This window comes from Myiozetetes cayanensis, unplaced genomic scaffold (assembly GCF_022539395.1).
Source record: "Myiozetetes cayanensis isolate MyiCay16 unplaced genomic scaffold, myiCay2020 scf6-25, whole genome shotgun sequence".
In the NCBI taxonomy this organism is placed as follows: Eukaryota; Metazoa; Chordata; class Aves; order Passeriformes; family Tyrannidae; genus Myiozetetes; species Myiozetetes cayanensis.
In genome coordinates, this window is record NW_026087853.1 from 3034318 (window position 1) to 3047902 (window position 13585).

General features: G+C 44.5%; 1 protein-coding gene across 3 annotated transcripts; it reads right to left on the reverse strand.

Annotated features, from left to right (window-relative positions):
* Positions 1-748: 748 nt before the first annotated feature.
* On the reverse strand, positions 749-11562 carry LOC126650913 (potassium channel subfamily K member 16-like). 3 transcript variants are annotated; one of them, XM_050336270.1, is made up of 6 exons: positions 11545-11562; positions 11140-11337; positions 9681-9801; positions 6123-6289; positions 4397-4565; positions 749-1662 (listed from the first exon to the last, which is right to left on the reverse strand). In XM_050336270.1, the coding sequence occupies exons 2-6, from the start codon at positions 11332-11334 to the stop codon at positions 1346-1348; spliced, it is 969 nt and encodes a 322-aa protein (XP_050192227.1). In that variant the 5' UTR covers positions 11335-11337; positions 11545-11562; the 3' UTR covers positions 749-1345. The 3 variants fall into 3 exon arrangements, with proteins under 3 accessions (XP_050192227.1, XP_050192226.1, XP_050192225.1); XM_050336269.1 differs by lacking the exon at positions 11545-11562 and having other exon boundaries at positions 4397-4562; positions 11140-11502; XM_050336268.1 differs by lacking the exon at positions 11545-11562 and having other exon boundaries at positions 11140-11502.
* Positions 11563-13585: the final 2023 nt, after the last annotated feature.

Consider the following 13585-nt stretch of genomic DNA (forward strand, 5'->3'; position numbering starts at 1 on the left):
CACTGTCAAAGAGAGGCATTTTGTGTGCTAAAGCTATGGACTGCCTTGGGTGGGTCCTGTGGATGCTGATGTGAGTTCAACATGTGGGCAAGTTCATGGGATTTGATGTACAGAGACCCCACCACCTGTTTTGGGCAGCCTTGAGCCCCCAGCTGCTGAAAGAGGGATTTGACCCCAGTGCTGGGTCATGACAGAGCTGCCTCTTTCTTACACTATTTGGAGGCATGATCAGAAATAGGGTATTGGACTAGGCTGACTTTTGGTGTAACCATATACACCCAAAGGACATGTGTCTATGACTGTGCCTATCCCAGCTGCTTTGCCAGCACTTCAGGTTTGGGTTCCTCTGCACTTTTGACACACAGAAGGCACATGACACATAGATCAAGCCTTTGAAGGTCAGAGTCTTCACCCAGAGGTGGCCTGCAAGCCAGACAGTACATCTGAAAAACCATGCCCAGGTCTGGCATCCTTCTTTTCCACCTGGTTGGAGATTTAGACACCACTCACCCTTGGAAAGCTACAGCCCCTCAGAATGACTTCACAGTTCCTATGCAATACAAACATAGCAGCAGGGCTCTGATGCAGTGAGGACTCCTCCCTTCAAACTGGTCTCTGGTTCTTCTGAAAAGCTTATAGAATAAAATTATTATAACATTTGAATTAAAGACATGGGTTTATGTCCTCTTCACAAACACTATCAGAAAGGTTTTTCAGAGACACAGGGATAAAAGGTAAAATTGCCTTTATTCAACCTAGTATAAACCAGGAAGAGGTAGAATGAATCATGTCTACCATGCTAACCTTTTCATAACCCTGTCCATTAGATGCTTCTGATGTCTCTGAACTGAGCCCAGGTCTTGCTATTCAAACACGTCTCTCAGACCACAACACTTTATCCAATACGATGGCTCAAATCAGGCATCTATTCAGTTATATACCCTTATTTCTTCTTCCAAAAGTGCTATGCAATGCCTCAGAAAAGCTTGTGCATGCCAGTTCCTGGAAGAGACATGATTTCTTGCAAGCAGCAAAATCCAAATAGAGCCAGCAAGCTCCACCGTGCCCCTCCTCTGCATTTTTTGTGAAAGCACCTTAAAAACACATTGCAAAGCAAGTGCACTCCTTAGGTTGTTAGCACAACCCAGCTGCAAATCGAGGAGCAAATTTCTTACCATTAATACTCAGGCTTTGTGCAACTTTGAGTCTTGAGTTCTAAAAAGTCGTATCTCAGCAAAAGGTAGGAAAACTTTATTTCCATGGGATTTTCTTTAGAATAATTATCAACTCTCCACTGAAGAATTCAACTCTTACATGTTATGGCAATAGTTGTTCTATTAGAAAACTAATTTTTTTCATTTTCTGTGTGGTCAGAGTCTGCTGTTAATGGCTCCATTTTCTGTGCATCCCCTCCAGCACATGGTGGTGGTAGTTCTTCTTCTGGAATAAACTGAACAGGCCAGCATCTTCTTTGCTGGCTTGCTACATTGTCCTTACTCACCTTTCCAATTTGCTGGAGATCCTTGACAATTATTTTTTCAGTGTCTTCAAGTACCGTTGTCAATAAATTAAACAGCAGAGCAATCCAGGCGAGGCCAAAAAGAATCCAAATGGCCACCAGCACTCGGTAGTAGGAAAAGTATTTCCTGCCAGACTGTTTGCCTGAAGATAAGGGGAAGAAAGAAGAAGAAAATTAACAAGTTAAAATAGCCAAAGGGAAGTGGAACAGTTTAATGAATGCGTCAATATATTTTACACTGAGAACTTTAAGGTGACTTTTTCCTTGTAGTGGAGACTCTCACCTCCCCAGCATTAGATTAAGGCTGGGCAATGGTTTATTGTGTTTATTGTTGCAGTAAACTTATATATGCTAGCACAAATATGCTAGCCTGTCAAAAGACACACTGGGATCGAAGTGAGTCATTCCATGGTTCTATGACTCTGTGATTGAGGTGAATTAGCATGAGAGCAGGATATTTTTTTCCCCTTATAGCATATAATGCTGCATCTACAGGTAAATGCAATTATGTGGGAAGTAGTGTTCAATTGTATTGTATTATCTTGGAAATATTCCCAAACTCCCAAAGCATAGCGGGCTGCTATAATCACACAACCATTACTACCTGGGTTATTGTAATCCTCTGTATTTATATAGAGTGTGATTATAACCTAGTAAATATTTCCTTTAAATGACAGGTACCTGTGTTCATACAGAGACTAGTTGCAATTACTACCTTACTTTTCAATGGTTTCAGGAGCTTCCTCCATTAAAAAAAACTAGGTGACTGATGAGAATTCATTGATACATGCCAAGAACACAACTTTCTGCACTGGAAACCAGTGAACCAAAGCTCATTTCATGCAGTCCAACCCTCTTAGCATCAGCCAGTATCTCACACCTGCTGTTCTGCGTGGGTCATTTAGTCTGGTTCTTCATGTCAGCAATCTACCCCCAACACACACAAAGCATTTGCTCCTACTGAACTTGGTCCCACACAACATTATCATCGTGATGCAGATGATGTGGCACTGGCATCTGCAGGAAAACTTGGTGATATTGCTTACTGAGTGCTCCAAGTCACTGCACAGCCATGTTCATGGACAGGGAGATCTCCACAAACCTGCTGGATCACTTCCCTTTGAGAACCTGCGTGGAAGGAGTCAGGATGCTGGCAACTCTTGTCAAATCCTGCAGTGCTCTGAACTGCACAGATTAATGTGCAAGATTTTTGTTCTTCATCATCCAGGAGCTCTGGAAATGGAGTAGGACTGGGCAGGTTTGTCCTCATGGATTGATATCCAACAGCTGCTTCTTTTTCTTCTGCTGGAGTTGAGTTGGCAGAGACATTCTCAGCCTTGGTACAAAGCATCTCCTTGTGCTCTTATCCCAAGTTCATGATGTGGGGTTAGCAAAGCGACTGGCAAGATCTTTATAATGTTAACTCAAAACTGGACTTGAGCAGGGCACATACTTGGTTAACAGCCCACAGGGAGTTTCATGCCAGAGATATCACCTATATGCACATGTATTCCAAACAGTTAAATCCAGGCTCTGCCACCTTCCTCGTGTGTCTCCCTACCCAAAACAGGCTTAGCTACAAACCAGTTTTGAATTCATAAAATGCAAATAAACTCAAACCTCTTCTGTTTTGCTTGACCAGCACTAAAACATTTGTCATCTGTAAGCGATGCCTGACACTCAGAGCAGTCACTGATTCTGCTTGCTTCATTGTGAAGATGTGAAGCATTAAACTTATTACCATTTTATTACTGTTGTTAAGGCAAATTAAGGTAAATACTGGCAGGGAAAAATATTTCAGCTCCAGTTAAGTCATCCTAATGAAGGTGAAATCATAAAGCCAGGAGGCCTACCTAATTGTTATTTTTAAATAACAATTTAAAAAATTAAAATACAATTAATTGCATTTGGAAAGCAATACGGTTTCAGAGGAGGAAAGTGCTATAGAGATTGTAGTGGATTTCTGTCCCTCAGAGAGGAACATGAAGCTTCCAGATTCTCTGTAGGGTGCTCAAGTATTAGCTACACAGCTTCCTTTGCCTATCCCAACTGAGGAGGAGTTCAGGCTGGCACGATGCTGGCAGGACAAGCTGTTGTGGAGAAATCTTTGATTCTCCATAGAGTCCAGGTGTTTGATTTCTTCTTCTGTGGACACTGATTTGGCTCCTGGTGAACATTTTAGAATTCCTCTGGAACTTCCTCAGAGAGGATATTTTGGTCAGCAGATCCACAGAAGCGTTTTGAGAAGCATTCTGGAATGCTTGAATGCATCTTAAAGAGCTTTTCTTCAGGGGAAGTCCTAAGCTCTGGTTTGTGAAGACAGAGAACCTTCAGAGATGCTCAGGAGATCAAAGAAGGCCACTTTTGCAGTGATATGTATCTTTAAGCCCACTTCTCAAAGACTGAGTACTTTTCTCCACTTTCCCATGACTGGGATTTCCACCTCTCAGTCTGTTGTGTAAAATCACATCTCCTGAAACATGACCACTTACTATTTACTCTACACTTTGAAACATAAGTCTTAGATAGCTAAAGCAGTGATAGGTGTTTTGTTTTGTATGACTGCTGCCAACTGTTCCCTTTTGGTGTGTACAAATTCCCAAGCTCATTGAATTCTCCCCTTACACTTCTCCTTCCCTCACCAAAATACTTGTCTTCTTTGCACCCCAAAGCACCTCATTTCATTATGTTTGTCAGCACATAAAATCCCTGAGAAAAGAGTATTTCCCCCAGAACTGTACAAGACAAGGACTAGTCAAAGACTCCTGTTGACAGATTTGTCTCTACAGCCCACTGGTGGCCTGTGCAGTCGACCCACAGGAATTACAGTCATAAACCTGCTGTTTTGATGTGTCTCCTCTCTGCAGTCAGCCTTACCTACTACATAATCTCCAAAGCCAATGGTGCTGAGGGTGATAAATGCAAAGTAAATTCCTTCGCTGTAGGACCAGCCCTCTGTTATCTGGAAGAAGACTGATGGCAAGCACAGAAAAACTAGGATCCCCGTTGCCAGGAAGAACAAAAGGGTCAGAAATTTGATCTTCTTCTGAAAAATAAACCAGTTCAATTATAATCATGATTTGACATGCTAGTAGGCCATATATAATGGTGGCTGTTCAAAGTGGGTGGCTATCTAGGGCCACAGGGATGGAAAGATTTGTACTGAGTGCTTTTCCTCTGGAAGCACCCCAGCCTTGCTTGGAAGTAGGGGGAAGCCATGTGTTATGGGTGTTGCATGTCCACAGGAGCCCTGGAAGATGTAGTCTTTTATCTGATTGTAACAATGACCATGAGTGCAGGAGGAATTCCTATCCAATGGCATTTTCTGGAGTCAGACTATGTCCACTTATCACTAGGTGACTTCATTTTTAATTTTTAGGTATTCAGGGTTGCCACCTAAAGAACATTTAAATTTGCCTGGGAAAACAGATTTTTTTATAAAAAAATATTTGCACCATTTCTGACAGTATTATCTTCAAGAGTCTTGATTATTGACTTATTTCTCATTGCATCAGTGCCACAACTTTTCTCCTACCCAGTGGATATCTTACTGCAAGAAGACCTTTAACTAATGAGGTCCTGATAAAGAAGTGCCTGGACAGTGACTTCTGAACCATTCTACTTCCCAGCAGTCATGAAGAAGCCTTGACTGGAGAAAAAGACTTGTTATATGTTAAGATCTTTCAGCCAGACATGCATGTAGTTCATGTATAGATTTTTATAAGTCCAGATTGCCTGAAAATCAATGGCAACTGTTGAATAATTTTTCATGTCTTCATGCATTGTGCACTTGCTTGTGTCTGTACCTGAGCAAGCATTAATTTCTATTTAAGCTTGTCAGATATGGCAAGAAATTCAGCAACCTGAACAGGGTTATCTGCAGCATTCACACCTTACCCTGAAAGAGAACAGTAGGAGACACAGAAAAGCTATTCTCACTTCCTCAGCAGTGGTGAGAGGAAAGGGAGGAGCTGCAAATAACTTGGGACATACACCAGACAAGACACATCTCTCCTCTAGCCCTTTACAGGTGTCTCCTCACCTTTCAGCACCTGGGCTCAACTGGACAACTTCAGCCTGCTGCTTCCTTTCTGCCAAAGTCAAGGGTGGAGAGGGAGTAAAGGACTGTGTAATGAGTTAGGAGCAGTGACACGCTATTCCTCGAGTCAATATTCACTGAAACCTCTGCAGCTCACCTACTTCTAACAGCTTTTCACAGCTCTCCTGCTTTTTGCTGCCTCACCATGAGATGTTTAATCAGCTTTACTGGTTATAAAGGGAGGCATGTACTTCCCTAGAGTGTTAGGTCCCAAGGGAAGTGTCTGGAAAAGTGGGATGGGACGCCCACTCTCTCCACTGATTGCTGAAGGGGGTGGATGTCTCCATTTAGATGGGAAGGCAAAATGCATCCCTTTCTCTGAATATCCCCTCCACAGTTGCCATGCCTGCTTAGCTCCATGAGTGAAAAATGTCTCTCTCCGTCTCCTAGCATGTCTAACACAGCATGACAACAAATAAAATAGAGGATAAGGCAACATAAAACTTGAGGAAAAAACCCTAGAAATGAGCATATAATTGTGCCTGAGTAAGTAGAAACAATTACCTTCCTCATTCCTTTCTCGTACAGGAATTTCCCCAGCTTTTTACACAGCAGTGAGAGCATCTTACCGACACGGTGCAGAAAAACAATGTTGAGAGGGATTCCAAACAGAGCAAAAAACACACAGAAGATCTGTCCCCCAACAGTTCTAGGATGCAAGGTGCCATAGCCTATGAACAAAAGATTGGTTAGAGAAGATATTTCAGAGTACTGGAGCAGTCCACAGTCACATTCAACCCTACCCCCAATGCTGCCTGCCTGTGACCCCAAAAGATGTGGTTAGCACTTCTCAGGACACGTGCATTCTTTTCTTCCCTGAAAAAGGCAGTAAGCAGATGAAGTGATCCACCCTGCATGTTTGGGGCAATGCAGAGAGCACTGTGTGCTCTGAGCACAGCCTCAGTGGGAACAAAAGTTCAATCCAGAAGCAGTTATGGGAAATGTGCCCTGTCCTGTAACGAATACACAGAAAGACAAAAAACAGAAGTCTGAGGATCTGGAAGACATCAAGGCTGGAGTCCCAGGCTGTTAGAATCACATGCAGCCATCTCTAGCTTCTTGTTGATCTGCCTGTGTGTTAGTGACCTCTCTGGCTAAATCCCAGGAAGTTGGTGTGTCCAGATACTGGCTCCAGTCCCAAGGAGCGCAGTGTGCATTGGAATAGATGGTGCTAATTAGTCCAAATCTCGCTGGTGGCTGATTTACTCATGGCACAGAGATATTTGTCCTTAAGTCCTAAACCCTAAAAGAGGGTTTATCTCAGTTAGTGGAACAACTCCAAATGTGTCTTTTAATGATCCAGGGACTCTTAGACCCCACGAGGTACATCCCTGAGTGCATGAGTACTGCACTCTGTGTTTGTCCTTATTCTATCAATGACCCTGGGAAAAGGCATTTCCCAGGCACAGTTCATCTCAAGGCATGCATCACTTGGAAAATGCAATGTTTTTTTTGGGGGGAAAAGACAAATGAAACAACTGAGTGATTTTTTTGTCTACAAGATCCCAAATGCATGAGCTGTGTTGTGCTCCTGTTGCAGAAATATTCCATTCTCATGGGAAAAAAAGCTGGTGAAGAGGAGTAGAAGCACCTGACATGCCTTCACAACAGACCTGTGTGGCGAAGGTGCAGAGAAACAGGCAAATTTGTACATTTCCTGGGACAGATTGTGTTCCTGCACTGGTTTTGGCAGGGATAGAGTTAATTTTCATCCCATTAGCTGGTACTGGTGCTTTGGATTTGTGCCGGAAACAGTGTTGCTAATTAAGAGATGTTTTGGTTGTTGATGAGCAGGGCTTGCACAGAGTCAAGGCCTTTTCTGCTCTTCACCCCCCACCCCACCGATGAGGAGGCTGGAAGTGGACAAGGAGCTGGGAGGGGACACAGCTGGGACAGGTGACCCCGCCTGGGCAAAGGGGCATTCCAGACCATCTGGTGTAATGCTCAGCATACAAATCTGGGGGAAGAAGAAGGAAGTGGGACACATTCAGAGCGATGGCTGTTCCTGTGTTGCTGCACTGGACAGGCTGGAACTCCAGCGAACTTGAGTTCACCGTCAAAGGGACTGTGGATGAGTCCAGGTGGGAGCAGGGCACCCTGAAGCATCTGTGGCTCTGGATAAGCCTGTGACACAGCAGGTCCATCTTAAAGGGCCTGTGGTTACGCCTGTGCCACAGCAGGTGTACCTCTGAAGGAACTGTGGCTCAGGCATGAGTCTGTGCTGCAGCAGGGCTCACTGGATCATCAGGAGCTGTGGATAAGTCCATGCTGGAGCAGCTCAAAGTGTGTGTCCATGGATAAACCCATGACAGAACAGGCACACCCCTGGAGGGACTGTAGCGAGGTGTAAGGTTATGTTGGCGCAGGGTCACTTCTGAAGGGACCGTGGCTGTGGGTAAGGCCACGCTGGAGCTGGTACAGCTCTGAAAGCTTTGAGGCCCATGGATAAAGCCATCCTGGAGCAGGTTCACCTCAAAGTGACTGTGGCTGTGGATAAGTCTATGCTGCAGCAGGTACAGCTCTGGAGAGACTGTGGCTCACAGATAAGGCCCCATCTGGAGCAGGTACAACCCTAAAGGACTGCAGTCTGTGGATAAATCCAAGCTGGAGCAGAGGCAAAAGGAAGAGTTCATTGCAATGTTAAACCATATGACCTGGCTCAAAGCCACTGGGGCAGAGATTGTAAAGGAAATAAATTGTTGTAACCTGTGACCTGAGTTGCATGTTATGGGAATTACTACAGCAGGAGCCACTGTAACCAGTGGAAAAGGCTTGCAAGAAGCAGTCAAGTGCAGCAGTGACCAACCTGAGCTGCCTTTGGTGATCAGTAACTCCACCTCACACAGCTCCTCTCCTGTCCTGAGTGACCACCAAAACAGCTTGAGCCAAAGTCATGGCCTAAATGAACTCGTTGGGCATTTTGTGGACATCTGTGGACCTTTATGGACATTTTTCAGATGTATCACAGGGGTAATCCATAGACTAAGGGAATGATATCTGTGTATTATATCAAAGGATGGGAAGGGTGGTGGTGAGCATTGAAAATGTATTGGATAGTGTGAGACTTGAGCATGATGTAAATGGTATATGAAATGAGGGGTGGGTGTGCTTATTTTGGCGGGGGGTTGCTTAATTTTCTTCTTTGGATTTGCACTGAAAACAGTGTTTCTAATTCAGAGATGTTTTGTTTCTTGCCTTGCAGCGCTTGCACAGAGCTAAGGACTTTCCTGCCTTCCCTCTACAGCAGATCTCCACACGGCTTCATGCAACACCTGAACACCTCCATGACACTGGGACAACATCTGGGCCCTTGTGACGTGTAACACTCATGGATCAGTGGGGCAGCTGTGCTCAGGGTGCAGTGGGAGGGAGACCTCAGCTTCACTCTGCAAAAACATAGATTTGACTTACCCTGCATGAGAGTGTGAAGCAGGTGCCAACAGTATGGATTTTGTGCTTAAGCTTGGCAGGCCTGCACTTTTTGGGATGCATATTTGAGAGAAAGGGAGAAGCAGGTAGGAGCAGGCAGGCCCTGAAAAGGTCAGAACAGCTTGAAGCAGCAGCATAAAAGTCTCAGTATTTGCCTTTAACTCTTCCCATTTTTTTCCTCCTGGGATATTACTAATTCAATATGTGAATTAACAGCTCAAGACAGGTTATTGAGACAGGGCCCATGCCCCAGCAGGGTTCACTTACTTCCTACCATTTTTTTTTAATCCTTTACAGCACTCTCAGATTTAAAGCCTATTTGACCCTGGAAAAAAGACCAGGAAAGTGATCTTGCACACACAACTGTCAGCAGAGCAAACATTTTAACAGGTGGCTTGAAAACAAGAAACAAGTGGGAAATAATATGAAAGGCCACTGCTATTGGACAAGCCAAAATAATGCATGAAGAGCTGTGCAGTGATAAGGACTAAGTCCATGGCTGCTTACTGTCAATGACAATGAAGGGCTGGAGATTTTATCCTGGAAAGTATTATCCATTCATGTCCTAATAACCAGAGGTAATAAGCATCACTCACGCACAAACCACACATAAATGAAAAGCATTAGACCTACCTATTGTGGAGACAACTGTGCCTGCAAAGAAGAAGGAGTTACTGAAATCCCAGTTGCTCTCTTCAAACTGTGATTCATTTCCAACAGGGTATACTCCATTTTGAATGGCTTCAGTCAGGTTCTGGGAGAGAAGGCAAAGTTTGGCGTCATCATGACTGCTTTTCTGAAGTGCTTGCTGCGAGAACTCTACAGGTGTATCCAATTACTGCTCCTTTCCTGAGAGTACCACACACCTGACTGTGGTGATCCTCTGTGCTTGATTAGATGTGTCTTCCAAGCCTCTCAAGCCCTGTCATCTATCACTTGAAACACTTTCAGACTCTTCTCTCCCTTGTTTTTAATTCTAAGTGCTGTTAGTTTATTTAAGTTAAAATAATAATAATAATAATAATAATAATAATTGCCTTTAGCAAATAGAGAAGATTGGACTGGACATCTGGAAGGCAGGATGGTCTGTACGGAAACAGCTGAGATAAAATCCAAGGCACAGCCCTGCCAGAGGCAGGACACAAGCTGGAATAAATTGCACCAGCAAAGTCTTCCTCCCTGCTTACTCCCTCACTATCCTTTTTGCTGGTGTTCCAGAAAGTCAGGGCTAACAAAAATCATTCCATAGCCCTTGCACAAAGATTTCTTTGTCTTGAAAAGCTCATCTTTTTTTTTTCCTCCTCCCCTACCCATAAAAACAATCAAGGTGAAGAGAGTGGATGTATAGGTGAAAAGGGGGCTGAATTGCTGGTTGTGTTATTAAAAATACCACTTCTTCCCCACCTTTCACTATTTTGCAAACAGACCCATTAAGACCTCCATTCGTTTCCCTTCCAGCAGGGCTTGCACTCCTCATTTTCTCCTGTGTTGTAGCAGACAGAGCTAGGAAATACTGATGGTGAGAAGACAACTGTACTTATTCTGAGCTTCCTATGCTGTGACCAAAAACACTTTCCCCCTGACCAGGCTACCTGTTTCACTTCTACAGCATCTTCAGAAAGTAAACCCTTACCGTGCCACTTTCCTGGTAGTAATTTGGCCTTCTTTCCCTCCCCCTCCCCATTCAGACCTTGTCTTATTGTTCCTCGGTGCTGCCAGGGGCACTGTTGTAAGTGGAAGCCACAGCTATTCATTTCAGACAGCCTTCTTTTTCCTACCCTTCCACTCATTGTGTATGGCACAGCCACACTGAGAACCAAAACAACAGGAGGCAATGACTATGCCCCCCCCCCAAAAGGACATTGCAGGATGGGGACTGTTAATAGCTACCACACACAAGCTTTTGTCCAGCTACACAAGCTGTATTGACCTTCAGAGTAACCTGTTCAGACTGGAGAGGGGCTTGCTAAAAGCATCCAAATGACCACATCAGGAGAGCAGTGAAGGTCAACCTGCGTAGCAGGGCCGAGTAGGAAGCAACGCATAACGAGGAAACAGCGGGGAGAAAGGACTTCCACAAGGCTCCACTTACCCTCATGAACTGCTCCATCTCCACCACCGTGAGCTGCCTGAAGCTCTGCAGAAAAGCCTCCTTCATCTGGGCAGCTGCCATTTTCTCCCGCTTCTCCGCAGTCCTCTCCAGCGCCTGGAACACGGCGGCACCCACCAGCAGGTACACAAAGTAGCCAGCCACCAGCAGACCTGTCTGCAGCTTGCCACTGTACATGGCCTTCAGTGGGACACAGCGAGGGATGGGGGAGTGAAAGGTGGCGATTAGTAAATCCCTCGCACTCCTGGGAAGCCTCCCCCGGGCAGGAAGAGCCCTCCCAGCTCTGGTTTCCGCTGGGATCCTGTGCTGACAGGGACAGCGAGCTGCCAAATACATTCATTGGGAAGTTGGGAAAGGAAAAAAAAAACAAAACAAAACACAACCAACCCAAGAAAAAACTTTCCATTCTCTGGGCTGCATGCTGTTTAGGGATTTCCTCTTGTCTGTGAAACTCTCCCTTGCTGAATTCTCAGGAAAAGTGGGTCAGGATGTGAGGAGCTGGCAGGTGGCCATCTCCTGCTCAAGAGGCTCTGGGGACAGGTGAGGATAGTCTTTAAACTGTCCACAGGGGAGTTTGCTTGGAAAAACATGATTTACCCTCCTGTGTCTCCTGCTGAGTCCAGGAATTGGACTCCAGGAGCAAGTCTTGATGATCCCAGAAGCCTCTTCTTGCCCTATGTTCAGGGGCAGCTTCAGGGAATGCAGCTGGACTGTTCTTGTCTACTTGGCCTTACTTGTCCACTTCTAAGTGTCAGAACTTGTTCCCATCAGCTTCAAGGAGAATGGTTTGGGTGCCATTGAGAAGAATTTGTAGGGTGGCAGGGGGAAATCCTTGAATGAAGATGTTGACTTGGGAACATACAGCAGACAGATCTGAGCTTGGCAGCACCATGGACGTTGTTAACCCTCAGATTAACTTTCTTGACTTTAGATTTTCCAGAATGTCCTTTTGCTTTGTGCATAATTTCTTTGTTATTTCAGCAGATGCTCTACTTTAATCATGAGAAAACACTGAAGCAAATCACCCTTTGAAGAAGCATTTAATATGTTCCACCTAATCTTCTCTTCAAGTCCTTGTGTTTTTATTGAGTTCAAAAATACAAGAAAAGGCAGAGTCTCTGGGATTAGTTTTGCAGAACTGGTGTAAACAAGAAGAGGCACATAGCTTCACTCTGTCAGGTGCAGGTTGTCCTTTCACACATAAAGCTGTTTGATGTCAGAGGAAAACAGGAAGACTATGAATGAAGGTAAGTATCTTTCCAAACCCTTAAACGTTTAAGGACTTTCCTTAGAAGTTACTGGAAAAGAGTTTGTAGAAACAGGATGTGTCGTTCTTCCTTTCACTTCTTTTGAAGTTACAACACAGGTGTGCTTCTTACTCAGATTTAAATTATTTCTATTAAAATAAAGGCACCTATGGTTCACCATTTTGTGTCTCTCAAACTCCTAGCCCTGTGAGATAAGAGAGATCCCTTTACATGTACAAATGCAGCATTTCTTCATTTCTTCACAACAGACATGAAGATAATACAAGTGGGTTATTTCCTCAGTTCATCTGAGGGGAAAATGGATGAAAAAGCCATGAAAGTCATGGAAGATTGTGAGACTTTGATATTGATTGCAGTTGTAGTGGTTTGATCAGGTGGGTAAGTGCCAAGAAACCTCACCTTTTCCATGCTGTCTCCTCTGAACTGTATACTAAGCTGGGTTTTCCTCTAGCCCTATCTTCAAGATAGCAGGTTTGCTATTTGTGCATGCATCTTCAGAAGCCCTTGATTGCCAGGAAGATTGGTGACCTTTGTTTTTCTCTAGCTCTGGAACAGGGAATACACATCACCTTATTCCAGTCTGTGTCTTCGTATGAAGGATCTTCAATAACCTGCCTGCGAATCTGCAATAACCACTACAGATTCTTCTGATGTAAGAGGTGTGTCCCATCACACAGCATCTTGTTCATACTTGGGTTGACACTTGCACAGGGAAAGAGGGAGGGAAAGCACAGTTCACTACTGGGATTATTGCAAATAAGTTGCTTTGGAGAAGAAAAAGAAGAGGGAACTCCTGGTCACTCAGTGGAATTCTTCACCTGAAGCGATTCCTCATTAAAGGAAGAATAATTTCCATTAGTGGTGACTGCTCCTCTCCTTACTTTGTCTTAGACTAAAAACTGCAAAACATGCTCTTGGTGGAGGCTGCAAGAGCTGTGCCACTTGTTGTAGTTATTGAATGTCACTGGGTTGAGACAGCACACCATCACTGACTCCATTCCACCCCAGGGGTCTGGATAGTGGGTTAGCCTGACACAACTCACCCCAGTAATGGAAACTGAGCACTTCCCAAGTGCTGGGAGCTGCTGTAGGTACAACATCCTCATCCGAGGACTGATGCTGGCACTCACACCTGCTTCATAAGCAGAGTGATAACTTGT